The sequence below is a fragment of the Notolepis coatsorum genome, assembly GCF_963971535.1.
Source record: "Notolepis coatsorum genome assembly, chromosome: 1".
Lineage (NCBI taxonomy): Eukaryota > Metazoa > Chordata > Actinopteri > Aulopiformes > Paralepididae > Notolepis > Notolepis coatsorum.
Window position 1 is genome coordinate 13,061,546 of NC_140165.1, and position 20,727 is coordinate 13,082,272.

A 20,727-nucleotide genomic window follows, 5' to 3' on the forward strand; every position below is an offset into this window, starting at 1 on the left:
TGTATTTCTATTGTTGGGGTTAACTTGTGGAACAATGCTGATATACATTTAAGAATGAGTAATTCGCTTTTGGTTTTTAAGAAACATTTTATAGCTATTTTTGAAGATCACAAACGTGAATCATTATTTTGTTGTCATTTTCTTTTAGAATACTGTTTGAGTCTTAATTTAGTTAAGAATATAGGACAGGCATGTTATAAGCATTATGCTTCAGTCTGTACCTTTTCAGTCACTGCCAAATCAAAGATTGTGGAATGATTGTGCATATTGTATTGTGTGTGATGACTGAATAGAACTACAGGCATGTTTGATACACATGCGCACACACACACATACTTTCACCCCCCCCCCCCCCCCCTACTCCTTCCGTTTTTTTTTTTTTTACATAGGCTGTGCATGCATTTATTTGTATGATTCTTAACCCTTTCACTGCCACACTACAAAGGGTTAACCCTTTCACTACCACACTACAGAAGGTTAACCCTTTACTATCACACTAGACTGTTAACCGTCTGTAACCTGTTCTTAATGTTTTAACTGACTAAATAAAGGTAATATATATATAATCAATAAAAGGAATATCTTATACCAAATTGGTGTTTCATATCCTCTTTAAATATGCATACTCCTTCTGGTGCAGTTCACACTTAAAAGAAAAACATTTAACATAGATGACATTACAAGATGGACTATTTTTGTTTTCCACTTTTATTTGAGGTGCAACTGTTTAGTGCAATTGTAACGTCACATTTGTGATGGGGTTGGTTGAGGAACATGCACAAAACATTTGACATTGAATTCTACACGTTTTCCTTGTAAGTGTCGCTCATTTAACACGGCTCACGTTGCCCGTCAGCAACTCCGACACTTTGTAGTAAAAAAAAAAAAAAAAAAAAGAAAAGAACAAAAACAAACAAACATCATCGAGAACAAAACCACCACTCGTCTCCAAACGGTAAGAGTTCTTCAGAGCGAGTGGAGCGACTGAGGAAAAGTCAGAATACAGTACAAGCGGCGTGTCGCAGTGGGAGAAAACAGTATTTTAGTGGCGAGGAGACAAAGTCCTCCTTCTGTTCCCACCCTGAGTACTGACATCACAGGTAGTTCACACCTGGCGAAACCATAGATAGATACATGTATATATATATATATATATATATAGATATATATACACACACACACACATGGAAAGAGAAATCACATTTTCCCCCTTTTTTTATGTATCTATGGTTACCAGGCACTTGGCTGAGCTTAAAATTGGAAATTGAAATCTGTACATAGTCAAAAACAGTCAGTCCTATTTATTTCCCCTGCTCATCATTTATCACTTTACAGACCACTATTACATCAATTACATTGATGACAAACAAAACCTAAAATGCACAAGGAAAAGAGAGCGAGAGAAAAAAAAAATAGGAAAAAGAAACAGCCCTACAACCTTTCCTCCCTTTTAAAAAGAAAAAAAAATACAAAATGTACAAGACGTTGAGTGGGGGAGCGCGGGTGCCGGGGATGGCATTTTGAATAATATGGAAAAAGAACAGAGAGTCCTCAGAGTGAGCGCCGAGCAGCAGCTAACGTCCCCTTCCTGCCTCAGAACGGTCCCAACGCTCATCCTCTTCTGTTTCAAATCCAATGGACAGCTGCGAGAAAAGTGACCGGAGAGGAGAGAAAAAGGTGAGCCTGAACTACTTCTCTCCCATTCCAGATGGGAGGGAAGATCTCGTTTTTATTGGTTTGTTTTGTTGTTGTCGTCGTCATCGTCGTCGTTCTGTTCTGGATGGTCCCTAGTCTATACAGTTAGACTGCTGGAAGTCTCGTTTTCTTTTTCACACGTGTCACTGACAAAAGTGCTTATTCTCAGCTTAAAATCATCACAGTTCGGAAAAAAAGAAAACATAAAAAACAAAAGCTGGATAATAGACAGAAATAAAAAGAGGGGAGGGGCTGAAACAACGGCACGTTTTCCAAGAGTCGCTGCGGGGCGAGCGTGACGAGAGGGGCGGGCGGGGTGGGCCCGGGAGAACCCCCGGTTTGGTCAGGAGCGAGATGAGCTCCTCCCGTCACCCTCGGCGGCGACGGCGGTAGCAGCAACGACGACGACTCCAGGAAGGAGGGGGGTACAGCCAGTGCCGCACACCCTGTGCCCCTTTCTCTCATCTCCACGACGATTGTCCGAAGCAGGTAAAAGCAGAGGAGAGCACGAGCCACGCGCTAGTAGTGTCGCTCTCGCTGACGTCGCCAAGACGACGCTTAAATAAAATGTGCAAAAAACAATTAAAAAAAAAGTATGTTTTTTTTTTTGCTTGTTTTTCTCATGCGCCGTGCTCTCCCGGATTGTGGCATAGTCGGGTCTTGCTGCGTGGGTCAGTTCACAGTATGTTTTAAAAGTCCCTCTTTCCTCCTCCTCTTCTTCCTCCCGTCTCCCCTGTCTCTCCTCCCGCTTGGCATCACGGCGCCCGGCGCGAGAGGGAGTCTTCCTGGGGGGGTCTCGGGGGTCTCTCTCCTCCGCTAAGCGGAGCCGCCGGAGTTCTGTGAGGGGGGGAGGGCCAGCGGCGTCCCGCCCGAGCCCAGGGCGGGCGGCTGGGCGGAGCCGGTCGGCGAGCCGCCCCCGGTTTGGATCTCGGCCTGGAACTGAGCGATCTGCTCGGGGCTCGCCAGCGTCTTCAGCAGGTTGTTCTCCTGCTCCAGCTGGGAGTTGCGGTCGATCAGCTCCTTGATCTGCTCCTTCAGCACCTCCACCTCCTCACGCACCGCATACATGAGGTGACTCTTCACCAGGTCCTGAGGAGGGAGGGAGGGAGGGGTGGAGGTGAGAGAGAGAAACGGTCAGTTATATCATTCCTCAAGCAATTCCTTCCACAGTGAACCGATACTTCAAGAGCGAGTCAGTGAGTGAGTGAGTTGAGTTGAGTGAGTGAGTGAGTGAGCGAGTGAGTTGAGTTGAGTGAGTGAGTGAGTGAGTGAGTGAGTGAGTGAGCGAGTGCCCCCAATCTCTTTGTTGCAGCAAGATGGACTGTATGCTGCAGTGAAGGTGATTCTGTGAAACCCAAGCCTCGGCCAGGAGGAGACGCGTGACACAGCACTGCGGAGCGGCTCGTTCACAATGTAAATAACATCAAACAAAGGAGGCCACTGAGCGCAGGAGGTTCCACTCGACGGGTGAATGAATGAATGAGTGAGTGAGTACACGTTACAGAAGCGCCGGATGGTAGACAAAGCGATATTTAATATTATAAATCAGACTTACAATACGTGGTTTCATCATAAACCCCCCGTAATGCATTCCAACAGTGATTTCCCGGAGTCTACGCAGACCGCATGTGAGCAGGCAGTGCCAGGCTGCAGAAACGCTGTGTAAGCAGCAGGCAGTGCCAGTCTACAGGAGCGATTTGCGTGCAGTGAATCTTGTACGTCCCTCTTTGCCCGGGACCCGCCCTCCCTCCCCGGTGAACACTGAGGGAACAAAATGTTCCTGCATCGAGTGGGAGGAGCCAAGAGACGGCAGTTATTTATACCGAGCCGTTGCAGGGCGACCGCTTGCCTAGCAACACGCGGAGAGAGAGAGGGGAAGCATCGCGTGTGAACCTCGGACCAGCCCAGGCAAACATGCACGGGGTCATCGGTCAGAGCCCCAAGGAAGGCACTTGCAGGATAATTATTTCGGGGGAAAAGGGTCACATTCCAATACATCCACCTATGCGACAGAATGTCTTATGTAATTCCACATTTTAGGCTGCTACAAAATGTATTTTATTCAAATATACTTTTACAATTAAGCACGTTTATAGGTGATAATAAACCAATTGGGATCAATTAAGGGTGAAGCCATTGGGTTTTCCAAAAAAAGCTAAATCACCTATAGAACATGTTCTTGACTGATTGAACATACACACGTTTTCTGTGAAGTGAAACCTCTATTGTTTATGGCTATAATAACGTTTCTAGAGTATAGATGCGTGAAATCTTACCGGAGGACTGGCGTGGTGGCATGCCTCTTATAACAATGGTGTTCCACATGAGTGTATGGGGGCTGGGTTACATAACCTTGGCATATACAGTAGTACACAGTACAGTACACAGCGCACAGGCTACAGTAGCGAGAGAGGCAGATTCCAATGACAGTGCGGCAAACATGCCAGACGCCGTGGTGATAACGAAAGCAAGAGACTCACCATTGCCTGTTCGATCTTGTTGTCAATAGCGACCACACTCGCGCCCGAAGAGCTGCGAAACAAAAGAAAATACAAGACATTTGAAATCGTGCAAAACCCCCAAAAACATATTGACGTAAACCACAGTCCCGTAACAACACCAATTACTATATACAGCCCAGGCTACTTGAGAGAGAGCATCCATTTGATTATTAGTCTATATAAGCGTATGTGTACGAAAAATCAAATAGCAACCTTTTACGGTTGCGACTATTATTAAGACCCATTTGACACAATAAACAGATTGATTTAATAATAGATGTCACAGACAGTTCACACAGTTGACTCTCCGAGAGAGGTGCGCGATGAGATAAACAGTTATCCAAGGTGTGAAAAAGATACCCCACTGCTTTCCAACTCTATAAATAATAATGCCAAGAAATACGATAATAATACATCCTAATTACTGCGTTTTGGCACAACAACAACACGGGGCAATGATTCGAGATATCGAGCTTCCACTGTTCCAATGTATGAGCTGCAGCAGCGTTTCCCATTCATTCTCATTCATTCAATCGACGACACACAGAGAAGAGAACACGGATCTCCGCGTCGCAGATGATGATCGGGCAGAAGAAGATGTTCAGCAAGTAACGCATATTGTGGAAATAATAAACAAGTACCTATTGTTGTCGAGCCTCACCGGCGCGCACTCCTTCGCGAGCACGGAGGACAGAAAGGAGATGGAGAAGCTCCTCAGTTGACACACGCCGATAGCGTCCATAGCGACCGTGTAACATTGGGAAGTCATTCTATATCGTCCATCAACAACCCCCCCGATCGCCCAGAAAGGCAATTCTTCAGCAGCGGTATAATAAAAGATCCAGAAGTATAAAAGTAGAAAAATAAATCATTATCTGGGGAGGGGGTTGTTGTTGTGATCGCAGCCCGCTTGTCGGGGCGCATCTCAGCACAAAGAGCAGAGCGCTACTGGGCTCCGGTCTGGGGAGCTGCGGGAGAGAGGAGCGCTGCATAATCTATGCAGAGGAGCGACACTGCCCTCCCTCCGCCGGGTTGGCCGGGGCGGGGCGGAGCCGCCCACTGCTTTGCATAATCTATGCGACGCCCCGCCTAGCCCCGCCCCCACCTGAGCTGCGGTCTTTATATAAAAAGAACACACGCCAGAGCAGAGAACACACCACCAGAGAGAGAGACCGAGGGGGGAAATAAACATTTATTGCAGGGAATTTACTTCTGGCCAGCTAAGAAAATTTGCGAAATAATGTTTTGCTGGTGGACCAGACCACAGCACAAAGGCATTATGTTTATAAAAAAAAAAAAAAAAAAAGCAATAGGCATGTCGTCTTGATGGTGCATGATGCTGCAAGGGTGCTTAACGGTGTGAAAGTGTTAGCAAAAACGAAGATATATTCTTAATGGAAGTCTACAGTAGGTGTGTGAGAATGTTCACTTTTTTGGTCAACAATAACAACGGTGTGTACTTTAAAATATGAAACAATGGCTCCATCTATTGGCTATAGTCTCGCCTTTCCAGACCCATCTCCTGAGTTTGCAGTAAAAACAGTCTTATACGTGCCATTTAGAGCTTTGATTTAATTTAATTAAGTAGGTATATTTAACCGACTGCTTGTGGGTTCACTGGCCTATACACAACTGACTGGAGTCCTCCGTATTCCAGTTCTACAATAGTGAAAGAGTAAGATAAGTAGGCTAATGTTTTTACAGTGATATACAGCCCACTGACACAATACAAATCTAAATGAACCCTTATTAAAGTCCAATAGGTCTGAGCTACTGAAATAAAGAGCACAGAAACGGTGTATTGATCCAAAGCCGGATACTAAGCTCCTTTGTCCTCTCCTCCGCATCGTTCATCAGTTTGCCTCAGTGAATTTGGGAACACGTTGTCCCCAGCGATAATAAAAGGGGCCTCAGACCGAGGCGAGAGAAGATGCCTAGTTCTGTTAGTTTTAATTTGGTTTCTTTTGAAATACACTAACTAGGAGGAAAATAATTAAATACTTCTTCATTAATGTGGTAAAACTATTTTTTCTTCCCCTCTGCGCTTCTTAATTTGAACCATTGGAGCATTATTTGGACATTTTAAACTGTTTAACTTCTCCCGGAAAAGAGAAGGTCGACAAAATAAAGACCATCATTACATTAAAATAGTTAACCTGTGTTTAGGACCCGCTCAAAAACGAGATGGTTCATCTGAAGGGATTTAGCCTTTCAATAAATACATTTCAAATTCAAGGAGGCAAGGAAGACTATAAGTGAATTCTCTCATTCACAAAAACTAGGTCGATCTTTTTACTTGCAATTATTGACCAATAATGTCACTCATTATCCTTTTCAGCACAACACACTTGTATATTTCATCATCATAACAAATCAAATAACTACCAATATTATCTTACACTCAAGTAATATTGATGTATTAAAATGTGTAACCATTTCTACTAGTCTCGGTGTGATCCTGTTACACACAGAGGTAACATTTAATATGACGACGGCCTAAAACGCATAATGGATGCATTTGTCATCAATTAGGTCCACATCAGTGGTCAGACAGGGCCAAGTAAATCAGTACTTAATGTAAAAGGTTTATTATTATTATTATTTTTACACCATTATTGATGCCCATTACTGATGAACACAAACCTATTTCGCTTTGTGGAAGAGGTGTGTGAATAAATATGTGTGGCCCGTCGTCGGGGAAGTCTCGCTATCCGAATGAAACGGACAAAGGCGCTCCGCAGTATGGCATTCCGTAGGAAGGATGGGGGGGCGTCTAATGTGAAAAAGGTTCCAGAAGGTTTGTGCGGGAACACAATGTCCTCACGCCAACGAAACACAAATCAATCGAGGGAACTTTTTGGGGGGGGGGCAGAGTGTTTTGTCAACTCGTCGGCTTTATCACGTGGTTGACGCTCGCGGGCGACTGACCTTTGACGGCTCCTCGTGTCGGCGTCTTTGAGTGACGTGGTCGGGACGAGGAGGACGACCCTAAGTGCCTATTGACACCAGATTAGACAGCGCTGAGTAGTTGCCCCTTGACCCTTTGTCAACAAACTCCACGCTGGACACCTGTCCCCCGCCCTAAGCGTCTTAGAGGCGTTATATATACGTCCTCCTCAGCTGAGCCCGTTCAACCACTAAGAAAGTGGGACGTCATTCGTCTAGTGTGTGTGTGTGTGTGTGTGTGTGTGGGGACACTCGGCAGAAAGACACTTCACTTCATTACGTCTTTGATCTCGTTCCACCGTTTCTAAGATGGGGAGGTGGGGGGGGGTTAGACAGTGTAAAGATCTTTAGATGGTAAGAACCCTGCCATCTTGCAAGACTTTGTGTTTCACATCCATTCATGGCGTGTCCAAGATTTTAATCCAAGAGTAAAAGTGTTAAAAAAAAAGTATAATGCCAGGGGGGACCCCACTCACTATGCTTATGCAAAATACACATTATGAGTGAACACGTATGACACACTTTGGGGGAGAGAACATGGCGGTTCACAAAAAAGTAGGACCGTGGCTACATCCGGTGGACATACGACCGGAGGCCACGTTCCGAGGGGGCGGTCGAGACGGTCCGTCGTGTGGGCCGTGGTCGTGGACAACATGTGATGATGACACAGTGATAATATGTAGTAATGTAGGACCGGTCACACGGGTAGAAGTCTATTCGATATGAGCCTCCTGTGTGTGGATGTGCCTGGAGATGTGGGGGGGGGGTCGGAGTCGTCCTCGACTGTGGTCTCATTTGGACCCATTTCACACCTTGTGACTGGATGCTTATCTACAGTAGTTGGGTCTCAGAGGGGGAAAGTGAAGGAGGGCCGTTTGCGAGATGATTGCACTTGGGCTCCGTCCAGCCTCATGGACCACATGTCCGGGTAGATGAACGTCAGCCGACTGCTCATGCAGCTGCCCCCCCCCCCCCCCCCCCCTCCCCCACACACACACACACACTCTCTCTCTCAAGCGCACAATCAAGAACATCATGTCCTGATGCACACAGGAGATACTCTGCTCCGGGGCAGTAGAGATAAGGAGGAGCTAATAGTTTGTATACAGGTGGTGTATGTGGGGGGGGGGGGGGGGGGTGGCAATCAGGGGAATTCCATGCACCGATTTAGCAGCCAAAATATATTTCAGGCGAGTTATAAACCCGGAGGGTGCGATTGATAGGAAAATGTTTCCCACGACTCGTGTCCTAGTTTCTGCATTTTTAACAACTCAAAACACATTCCAGAAACAAATCATAAAAGAAAACACGCGTTTGAACATTAACGAGCCGGAACAACGAGCAGTGAGAAGTGAGGGAACGCGACAGTGGAAACAACACTACAATGGGCAGTGGGAAGTGAGGGAACGAGACATCGAAACAACACTACAATGGGCAGTGAGAAGTGAGGGAACGCGACAGTGGAAACAACACTACAATGGGCAGTGGGAAGTGAGGGAACGAGACATCGAAACAACGCTACAATGGGCAGTGAGAAGTGAGGGAACGAGACATCGAAACAACACTACAATGGGCAGTGAGAAGTGAGGGAACGAGACATCGAAACAACGCTACAATGGGCAGTGAGAAGTGAGGGAACGAGACATCGTAACAACGCTACAATGGGCAGTGAGAAGTGAGGGAACGAGACATCGAAACAACACTACAATGGGCAGTGAGACGTGAGGGAACGAGACATCGAAACAACACTACAATGGGCAGTGAGAAGTGAGGGAACGAGACATCGAAACAACACTACAATGGGCAGTGAGACGTGAGGGAACGAGACATCGAAACAACACTACAATGGGCAGTGAGAAGTGAGGGAACGAGACATCGAAACAACACTACAATGGGCAGTGAGAAGTGAGGGAACGAGACATCGAAACAACGCTACAATGGGCAGTGAGAAGTGAGGGAACGAGACATCGAAACAACGCTACAATGGGCAGTGAGAAGTGAGGGAACGAGACATCGAAACAACGCTACAATGGGCAGTGAGACGTGAGGGAACGAGACATCGAAACAACACTACAATGGGCAGTGAGAAGTGAGGGAACGAGACATCGAAACAACGCTACAATGGGCAGTGAGACGTGAGGGAACGAGACATCGAAACAACGCTACAATGGGCAGTGAGAAGTGAGGGAACGAGACATCGAAACAACACTACAATGGGCAGTGCGACGTGAGGGAACGAGACATCGAAACAACGCTACAATGGGCAGTGAGAAGTGAGGGAACGAGACATCGAAACAACACTACAATGGGCAGTGAGACGTGAGGGAACGAGACATCGAAACAACGCTACAATGGGCAGTGAGAAGTGAGGGAACGAGACATCGAAACAACACTACAATGGGCAGTGAGAAGTGAGGGAACGAGACATCGAAACAACGCTCACGTCTGATCAACACTTACGCTCTAGTACAGATTAACCCTTTGTCTGCCTTGCTTGACCACCCCCCCCCCCCCTCCCCCGCAACACACCATTACAACACTATAGTAGTTGTTTTACCTCTTCAGATGATTCTCCAGGTCCCAGAAGAGAAGCTTCAGGGCCATCTTGTCCCTGCTGCCCAGTGCTCCTCCTGCACCAGCCAGCCCCTTCTCTCTCATACGCTCTCCGTACAAACACACACACCACCGAGCCCCCTCCCTCCCGTACCCAAAACCGCCACCACCACCACCGCACTGAACCCCCCCCCCCCCCCCTCCTGTCCTCCTGCTGCTCTGCCCCGGCCGTGCCCTTCGACCCTAACCCCCTGTTCGGCCCCGGTGAAGTCGCATCACGCAGGACAGCCTAGCCAACAATGGGGACCTAGTCGGAGATGTGTAGGATAGGAGTGCGTGTGTGTGTAAGTAGTAGGCGCGGGCACGCGCGTTTGTATACGTGTGCGTTTGACCTAACGATCACATATAGCCTCGCGAGTGATTGGATGAGAGGAGACGAGGGGGGGGGGGGGGGGGGGGGGGCGGTGACGCCACCGCCTTAACGAGTCACATGACCCCCCCATCCCCTCCGTTGTTACGTAAAATGTCAGCGGAGATTAGAGGGATTCGTCCAATGGGATGAGCCGCTTTCGACCACACACCCCATCGGCGCGTGCGGTCGCCAGCAAGCCCCTCCCATTTGGGACGGAGATGTACGTTCTTTCTTCCTGCCTGCGACCGTCTCTTTTTGTTGACGCGCGACAGGTGTAGTACGCATGGCTCACTCTCTCTTCCCTCACTGCTGATGCTGTTGTTGTAGAACACAGAGGGAGAAGCGAGGGTCCTCTGCGAGGACACAAGACCCACCTTCCCGCCCTGCAGACACCCCTCTGCCCCCCCTCACGTGTCGGCCCACGCGGGCTGCCTCTCCCTAGTTCTTTCCAACTCTAGGAGAATGTGAGCGGGGAAGGTATGTCAGACCAGTGCCTGTAGCCGTCCTGTCAATTGTCGTCAGTGTCCTTGGGTGAACACACACACGCATACACATCCCACAGCATGGATCTCCACTTGAGCTGGGATCACATGTACTGCCATGCTTCCATTCAGGCATGCGTGGTCGCGGTCACACACGCACACACACACAGTCTCAACAAAGATGATCAAAACAAGGGAGCGCGCAGGCCAACAGCTCAGACAAAGACAGCCACTGCAAATCTCAACACACTCCAAGCGGACACACACACGAAAACACAGTCTCCTGCCAGTGAAAAGGGCAGCACCAAATCACGCAGAGGAACTGTACGGAGAACAAAGACGACCCAAGATGGTGCACGCAGGGGGCGGGGGCACGACCACAAAATGGCGGCCAGACAAGAGGGGCGCGTGGATTGCGCCATCGCGTGGTTTTAGATTCACCTACCACCTAAGTCAGACTAAACGGTTGTGACTCTAATCCGATGAAATGACCCGACACGCCACTAAGTGACGGTCAAGTTCTCTCTTCTGTTAACAGTGTGCCACACTCGGACGGACAGGAGGACACATTTAAGTTACTGGTGTTGGCGAGAACGGGCTGTTTAGTAAACGGGCAGCAGTGGTGCAAAGTACCCAAGTAGGGGTTGTACCTTACCAAGTACCTCAGACACAGAACCATATACGTTTGTTTTACGTTTTTCAGTGGAACAATGTTCTTAAACTTAATTATCTAAAATTTTATTAGAGTGTTGTGTTCATTCATAGTTAAAGACGGTAGAGTTTGAGTACTTTATTATGTAAATATGGTAAGTTAGAGTGTAGAGGTTGAGTTGTTTCTTGGTGATACATCACATTCACAAGTGATTTAAAGGGGAACTATTTTACTATTTCTTTCACTATTTGGGCACTTTTACACAATTCCTGTGAGTCTATGGAACACCTCTGTAATATATATATTTTTTTTATTCATTGTTTTGTATTTCTAATCAAGTCCTCAAAAACAGCATTTTTCTACCTCAAGATCTCGAGCTGTTTTGAGCCTGGGCTCCTAAACCACTGTGCAGCGTCGTGTTCGCCTGAACATTAACATGCAGCGGTGTCTTTATGACATCACATATAGGCACATTTTCAAATGACTCAGTTCAGTGAGGGTGAATATTGTGAGAGGAGAATTGGAAGAATGCGCCAATATGAGAATTTTGAGACATAGATCATATTAATATAAGTTCACATAGCTAGGAAACAATGCTAAACACTCAAAAAGGCCATTTATAAGATAGTTCCCCTTTAACTTCACAACTGCAAATACATGGTTAACTTCACAACTGCAAATACATGGTCTGTCCAAAACATTTAAAAACTGACTTGTGGTTCTTCCGTACAAGGGCTCAATAATTTCTTAGTCAACTTTATACTTTTATTTCACTACATTTTCAAAAGCAAATAATATGTACTCAGACACCTTCGTTACTCGGGTCAGAAGCAGGTCAAGCCAGAGGCCCCGCCCACCTGAGGAGAACCTGGGGTCAGAAGCAGGTCAAGCCCGAGGCCCCGCCCACCTGAGGAGAACCTGGGGTCAGAAGCAGGTCAAGCCAGAGGCCCCGCCCACCTGAGGAGAACCTGGGGTCAGAAGCAGGTCAAGCCAGAGGCCCCGCCCACCTGAGGAGAACCTGGGGTCAGAAGCAGGTCAAGCCAGAGGCCCCGCCCACCTGAGGAGAACCTGGGGTCAGGAGCAGGTCAAGCCCGAGGCCCCGCCCACCTGAGGAGAACCTGGGGTCAGGAGCAGGTCAAGCCAGAGGCCCCGCCCACCTGAGGAGAACCTGGGGTCAGGAGCAGGTCAAGCCCGAGGCCCCGCCCACCTGAGGAGAACCTGGGGTCAGGAGCAGGTCAAGGCAGAGGCCCCGCCCACCTGAGGAGAACCTGGGGTCAGAAGCAGGTCAAGCCAGAGGCCCCGCCCACCTGAGGAGAACCTGGGGTCAGGAGCAGGTCAATGCAGAGGCCCCGCCCACCTGAGGAGAACCTGGGGTCAGGAGCAGGTCAAGCCCGAGGCCCCGCCCACCTGAGGAGAACCTGGGGTCAGGAGCAGGTCAAGGCAGAGGCCCCGCCCACCTGAGGAGAACCTGGGGTCAGGAGCAGGTCAAGCCCGAGGCCCCGCCCACCTGAGGAGAACCTGGGGTCAGGAGCAGGTCAAGGCAGAGGCCCCGCCCACCTGAGGACAATCCTGGGACAGGAGCACAAAGTTGATGTTGGAATATGGCAGCAGTCTATCTGCAGCTACAGCCGTTTCATCATCTTCATCCTCATCATCCTCATCATCATCATCATCGACATCAACACCATTCAACAACAAGTAACCTGCTTTGAACAGACGCTGAAAAGTGTAAAGATATCAGTAAATACAAACAATCAGGAAAGTCTAATTCCTTTTTATTTTAATCTTTTACTTTTACAAACAAATATATATTTTTATTATTTAATTACCTATATTTTCTTCTTGTTATACTTCAAAATGTTTTACTCAAGTAGAGTTACATTTGGCAACTTATCACTTTCACTTGGTTTAAAAAAATATATATATTTAAGCAATGTATCTTCACTTCAACTCAAAAGCATTTTCCCGTGTACTTTCTTCTGCCATTGGCAGTAAGTAACAGTGACCACAGCGGCCATGAGATCAACCCCTCTGCTGCATCTCAGCCTCACCGCCCTCATTAAAACCTGCAGTATCCCTACAACGCCCAGCCACACACACGCACACAGCGTCATCAGCGTCCACTCCGGACTCAGAATGGTAGAAGAACGGCACAAAACTGATCTGAAGTAAGTCTCCGTGGTGGTGGAGACAGTCTACGTTGAGCCTATCGGGGAAGGTTGCAATACTTTCTCCTCAGCCAATAGCAAGAGGCCATGGAGTCGCTGTGACTGACATCACAGCTCGTCCAGTGGGATGCCTTCATTCATTATGAATACACTTTTCCTCTTAGGCTGCATGCGTGCATGTGTGCGTGAGTGTGTGTGTGCGTGCACGCATGTCATATAGGCGCATGCACGTGGTTGACCCAGATGTTATCTAACTTGGCTTTAACACATAGATGCAGTACATGACTACTAGATAATCTTATAGATTAGTTTAAACCTCATCTGGAAAATGGCAAATGTAGTACAAAAGAACACCAACTACTATCAGACATTCAAATAATACACGAATACTAATGACAATGTAGTCTTTCAATACCCTGCAACTGTAATTGCCTCCTTGTCGAAAACATAATATTGACGATGATGAATCCGTGGAGAAAACAATTACCAGTCGTGGTTCATTAAAGCTCTCCCTGAGCTCCTGTTAACGCCACACTGTTCCCACAGTATGTTCCTGTCTGTGGCACAGTCTCTAGTTCTGGTTCACAAGCCGGAGCAACTAAAGAGCAACTCTCAAGAAAGCTCTTCAAACTTAGAGCTATTCATGAACTAAAGTAATTATTAGAGCTCTTGAAACGATAACTATTCCTGAACTAATGCAATTATTACTATTAGAGCTCTTGAAACGATAACTTCCTGAACTAATGCAATTATTAGAGCTCTTGAAACTAGAACTATTCTTGAATTAATGCAATCATTAACTTATTCAGCGCCAGTCATGATGATAGTCGGGTTAACTCGCCATCGCTTGAGCGCCAATCACGAGTATAGTCGGGTTTTAATAGTTATTTCTTTTATTAGCGATATCCATTCATTTTCATCCATCCAGCCTGATGTTATTGTTGGGAATGGGTCTGAACTTGCAAAAGGGCAACTACCGCCGCCTAGCTGGTATTGCACTCCACTGGGAATGGTGTAGTTTCTTTTCTGAGACGATCCGAGCTGTGCGGGCGGGGTTTAAATACTCAGGCGAGGTAGGCCTCAACAACGATGGCATTGAACAGTAACCGCGCCCGCCGTCATTGTGTAATGGTCGTAATGTGGTACGGACCTCCACAAGCAGTATTTGGAATGGCGATCAGATAATTGGATTATTTCTTTTGCATTACATCAGATACAAGGTAAGAACACTATATATAAATTTGATCATTGATCTGATATTTATTTCTACCCCGATCGACGCTGTCTCTGTGTGTGTATGTGTGGCTGTGTGCCGTTGGTGGCAGGAGGGGGGGGGGGGGGGGGGGAGCCCCGCGGTCCAGGGCTCTTTTCATTCTTGCACAAGGAAGGATAATAATGATGATCTAGCGTTGATTTCAGGAAGATTCGATAATCAGGCGAAAAATGACAACGTGTTTTGTGTATTCCACTAAAGGGCTATTATCGCGTCTTTTCCTGGGATTACTAGAAATCACCAAAACTATACTCATATTCAAAACGGTATAAAACGGAAATGTATCAATAAAAAAACAATCCGTTTCGTACATGTCGACGGGAAGCAACTCACTGATAATCGACAGGTGTATGAGACCCATAGCTATAATTTAAGATATATTTTAAGCACTCGCAAATCTCGCAGTCCCCCCATTGATTAAAGCGGCGGCGTTCTGGCGCCATCTCGCGGATTAAGCTCCGGCGTTGAATGAGTTAAGAGCTCTTCAAACTAGAGCTATTCCTGAGCTAAAGAAATTCTTAGGTCGATTAAAAAGTCGTAACTTCTTGTAGAGCGCGCGACTAATCGATCAGTCGATCTAACAGACGACTCTGTGAAATCGTGTTTCCCCAGAGCTTCTTGAATCTAGTGCTCATCATCCTTCAGGAAATAACCCCTTCAGCAGGAGAAACTACTAACTTAACAAAACCGTGGTCCAATAAGGAACGATTAAAAAGGAACACGCCAATATTTGGGGAAATTAGCTCACGTCTTCTCCAGAGAGAGACAAGAAGATAGATACCAGTTTCCTCTCTGTGCGTTCAGTAGAAAGCTATCTGGCTGCACGTTAGCCTAGCATAGCACAATGAATGGAAGCGGACAGTGCCGGTTAGCCTAGGCATTGTCCAACTAACACCTCTCCCGATGGCTAACCGGCACTGTCCGCTAGGCTAACTATTTCCCCAAAATGTTGGCGTGTTCCTTTAATGACGTCATTGATTAACCAAGAACACCTCCAGTCCTAACGCTCAGCATGACCATGATATCTTACTCAGAAAACTTGAAAAGTATGGAATTAGAGGGATAGGGCTCAGTTGGATAAAAAGTTACATAGAAAATAGGAAACAATGTGTGCAGATGGGGGAGACCAGATCATTCTGCAAAGTGATAACATGTGGGGTACCGCAAGGACCCATTTTAGGACCGAAATTATTTATATTGTATATAAATGATATCATTGATGTTTCTGATAAACTTAAATTTGTCATTTTTGCAGATGATACCAACATTTTTGTTCAGGTGCAGACCTACAACAGTTGCTAACAAATATTACAGGTGAACTGGGGAAGCTGAAATGTTGGCTTGATACTAACAAACTCTCCTTAAATATAAGTCTAAATTTATTTAGTTTGGTAATAAAAAAATACATCCGGATACTCAAGTAGAGAGATATGCATAGATTTTTTTTTTGATCCACTTTTTCTCCCATTTTTCCATATTTTCTCCCATCCCAATTTCGTATCATCCAATTCAACCCTCCCCTGTCACGAACGCTGTTTCTTGCCTCCCACAAGCCGGCTGCAATGTGGACTAAGTCATACATAGCACAAGTCCCCTCCGGTACTTGAGGTAACAGCAGTCGCATCTTTTCACCTGCGCAGCTCGATCTCTCAGTGTCGAGGAGTAACGCGTGGGAGGCTCACGCTGCCCCCGACACTTCCTGATTCTACTGCGCAGGCGCACCAACCGACTTGTAGGAGTCGCTTGTTCACAACGTTCGATCCCCACCCTTCAGTTTTCCCTCCCCGTAATACGGCCAATGTGTATTACTGCGGACGACCAGCCAAACTGAAAAACAATGTGGAGAGCTGGATTCGAACACGCGAATCCTAGCGTCTCCACACTGGTGGCGAGTGCCTTGCCCACTACACCACCTAGCCGCCCTAGAGATATGCATAGATAATGTTCATCTTGAAAGAGTAAATTAATATACTTTTTTGGGGGTCGTGATAGACCAAAACCTCAGCTGGAAAACTCATTAACTATGTAAAGAAAAAACAGCGCGTAGCTTAGGTATCTTAAGAAAAACCAGACACATTAAATTTGAGATCATTATACACAATTTATTGTACTCTTTTATTACCATATCTAACTTACTGTATAGAAACTTGGGGAAACACATACAAAACTAATCTGAATCCTATTATCATTTTACAGAAAAAGGCAATAAGGGTTGTGAACAATGTTAGTTATCTCCATCCTACAAACTAGTGGTCTGCAAGGGCCTTGAAATAAAGCCTGAGCCCTGCCCGAGCCCTTGAACTTCAGGCCCTGCCCGAAAATAAGCCTGACTGTAAATAATATTTTAAGCCCTAGCCCGCGTGAAAACCCGAAAAAAATTATTATTATTATTATTATTATTATTAAAATATAATTTTTTTTGTATTTGTTTTAAATATTCGAAACACGGTTTTATATGAACGTAATAAATAAACAAAACTAAGAAGCATTTACATAGCCTGTTTCGCAATGCCGTCTCTCCCAGTGCTCGCTTATATAGACTGACTCACACTGTCACACATCAGCCTCGTAAAACTATTGAAGGCTATAGAATCTTCTTTGACACACGCACACACACACGACACACAATAGCCTACTCAGTCAAACAAACAAACAGAAAACAGAAATCAGATTTCGAGCAGAGCAACGTAATGAAAATCACAACAAAACAAGTAGCAGTCGCGACCCAGCAAATAGTAAACATCACTCACCAGACGTCAGCAACGCGTTGAACACCGTTAACAAAACCGGCTACATACATCCCAAGAACAAATGAAAACGTTCGCCAACTGGCTATATTCCAACACAACCAATCGAGTTGAACTTGTCCCCTGAGTTCTCTCTGCACGCTGCAGTAATTACATCCAAATGTTTCTCTGGCGCAAAAGAGAAAGCAAATCTTAAAACGAAGGTTATCATATAACCCTAGTTATATAAAAAAAAATAAAAAATAAAAAAAAATATATATATATAAAAAAAAAAAAACGGCGGTGCCCGGGCCCGGCCGAGCCCGAATTATTTATTAAAAAAAAGCCCTACCCAGCCCGAACCCGCCGGGCCGGGCCGGGCCCCGTCGGGCCTGGGCAAGGTTGCAGTGCACTACTACAAACGCACTGTTTTTTGAACTAAGGGCATTAAAGTTCCTCAGCTTAGTTGACCTTAAAACAGCAGAGATAGTTTTTAAAGCTAGACGTTATCAACTGCCATGTAACTTACAAATTTTGTTTAAAGAACGAGAGGTGACGTATAATTTAAGAAGAACACTCAATTTGAAACAGCCTAGAGCTCGAACCACACTTAAAAGTATGTCTGTGTCAGTTAAAGGAGTGAAACTCTGGAACAATATACCGGATGAAATAAAAAAACAGCAGGAGTATTTTTATGTTTAAAAACAGGGTTCTAGAATATTATAGTCAAATTTAACCTACAATCTGTTTATTTTTTTTCTACCATGAAACTGGTATTGAAGATGCATTTTTGATTTTCCTATGTTGGCTTATGTTCTTTTCAGGAACGTTTTTGTTGATTGTTGATTTATTTTTTTGTTTGTTATATTTTGAAAACTTTAACTTTTTTGAATTTGTTTTTTGAATTAGGGGTAGGTTGCTCTATAAGCCTTCGGCTTCAAACCTATCCCTTTTGTTTGTTTATTTGTGAAAATGTTCGAATTTTTTGTTTGTTTGTTTATTTATTTGTAAACATTCAAAATAAAATAATTCATTCATTCAGCATAACACCACCATGGTGCATCAGGCAGCTGGTGCTGTACAGGGTACTGGACTATGAGCCATCAGGCAGCTACAGGGTACTGGACTATTTTTGGAACAGAGGAGCCACACCGGTTCCACAGAGTTCACCTTTCATTTTCTGCACCCCCCCCCCCCCCCCCCCTGTGCACGGCATGGCATGCGAGGTGGGCACGGAGATGAGCAAAGAACAAAATGGCGTCCACGGGGGTCATCCTCGCCCCGCTGCCGTTATGTAAGGCGGATGCGATGTCACTCGGGGGGGGGGGGGGGGGCACATCCCGTGAGACGGTGGAAGCAACAACGACGGAGAGGAACAAACAGACACGACGCCTTGACCGCCCCGCCTCGCTTCACAGTAAACACACTGTCACTGTCATGTCGCGCCTTTCTGTCACAATCACTTTGAATCTGAAGAGATTATCCATTATGTACAAAAAGAAAAAAGAAAAAAAAAAAATATATATATATATATTATTTTTGATCCACTTTTTCTCTTATTTTCTATATTTTCTCCCGTCCCAATTTCGTATCATCCAATTCAACCCTCCCCTGTCACGGACGCTGTTTCTTGCCTCCCACAAGCCGGCTGCAATGTGGACTAAGTCATACATAGCACAAGTCCCCTCCGGTACTTGAGGTAACAGCAGTCGCATCTTTTCTTTTTTTAAAACTTTGGCCATCCCGCCGGCTCTTTTTTGCGTTTATCGCATTTTCTCTGGTCAAGAATGACCGACAGACAGAAACAGGTTGAATGGGGGTACAGGTGGGGGAAGACACTCTGAGAAAGGCACGGCTGCAGTCCGGGAATCGAACTCGCTAAACCCCAGATCCGTGACGAGCACGGTTGTCCCCGGCGCCGAAATAGCGCTCGAGGTACACAGTGAGCTACTGGAGCTCCCAGTCGCATCTTTTCACCTGCGCAGCTCGATCTCTCAGTGGCGAGGAGTAACGCGTGGGAGGCTCACGCTGCCCCCGACACTTCCTGATTCTACTGCGCAGGCGCACCAACCGACCTGTAGGAGTCGCTGTCCACAACGCCCGATCCCCACCCATCAGTTTCCCACCCCCTAATACGGCCAATGTGTATTAGTACGGACGACCAGCTAAACTGAAAGCAATGTGGAGCGCTGGGCTCGAACAGGCGAGCCCAGCGTCTCCAGTATTCGTGGCGAGCGCCTTGCCCACTACGCCACGTAGCCGCCCTCATATATATATATATACACATCATACAAAAAGAAAGGAGTCTGCGTAAAAAGTGAAGAGCATGAAGATGGACAGAAGCCTGAAACGTGCTCTGGCGCCAACACGGCACAGTTGGCACAGCGTGTTTCCAGTGACTGTTAGGTCACGGCCCTGTAGCTCCTCCCTCCATCCCTTCTTCATCTCCTCCTTCTTCCGCCTCACCCCCCCTCCCTCCCTCCCTCCCTCCCTCCCTCCCTCCCTCACGACGGAAGGCCAGCCGAGTGGAAGTCACTGTGCGACGCGAGGGAAAAGGTCGACCGATCTCAAGCCCCGCCGCTTCGTCTTCATCCTCCAATCACAACCGTTGCGTTGCCATTGGAGGATCAAGAAAAGTAGGGGGCGTGCCTTGAGATAGGTCAATTAGGGACCCACCACTGGGGGGGGGGGGGGGGGCACCAGCTCCTCCTGAACACACGGCTCCATTGGCGTCTAGGAGGATGTAAATAAATCAGTCCACGTTGCCACGGCAACTCTAATGTCACTGCCAAGACGTTAGGAGCCTCCCGTCTCGTAGTCCATTTATCAACTATTCAGTTGGTTTGGCCATTTCTATGAACCCCCCCCCCCCATGCTGAATTGAATGAGTTCTTCCCTGAAACGTGATAAGTATATCTCCAATAAGCACAAGATGTAAAGGTCCTTCTGTACGACTCCATGTGGAGAAAGGCAATTTCACAGATTTGTCGATTAAAACAAAAAGTTACTCGACAAAATCCTGACCGTTAGCTGAATAGGAATGTCCTCAGTGGGAGGAGGACCGGAACCTAATAAATGTGCTTCTCACCACCTCACTCTGGTAAAGCCACGGATGCGTACCGACCCGCGTCTGAGAGAACTGCTGGTGAAAACACACAACTCTCCGGATGATGACTGGAATGTGTTCTACAGTGGAATTCAGAAGCCATCAATATTGTCAGCCAACAGCCAGCCAGAGTTAACCCTTTCACTGCCACACTACAGAAGGTTAACCCTTTACTATCACACTATGTGATAGTAAAGGATTAACCTTCTGTAG

The 20,727-nt window shown here is 46.5% G+C and overlaps 1 protein-coding gene across 2 annotated transcripts in view; it reads right to left on the reverse strand.

The window, feature by feature from the left end:
• Positions 1-2,221: 2,221 nt before the first annotated feature.
• LOC311245819 (TSC22 domain family protein 1-like) overlaps positions 2,222-20,727 on the reverse strand; it is a 76,304-nt gene continuing 57,798 nt past the window's right edge. The window contains exons 1-3 of one of the 2 annotated variants that reach the window (XM_084335817.1): positions 4,838-5,147; positions 4,176-4,227; positions 2,222-2,784 (exon numbers count right to left, since the gene is read on the reverse strand). In XM_084335817.1, coding sequence (XP_084191943.1) covers positions 2,512-2,784; positions 4,176-4,227; positions 4,838-4,965 — 453 coding nt within the window. In that variant the 5' untranslated portion in view covers positions 4,966-5,147 and the 3' untranslated portion in view covers positions 2,222-2,511. Of the gene's footprint in view, positions 2,785-4,175; positions 4,228-4,837; positions 5,148-20,727 lie in introns of those variants that run through there. The other variant, XM_084335816.1, reaches the window with a different exon arrangement.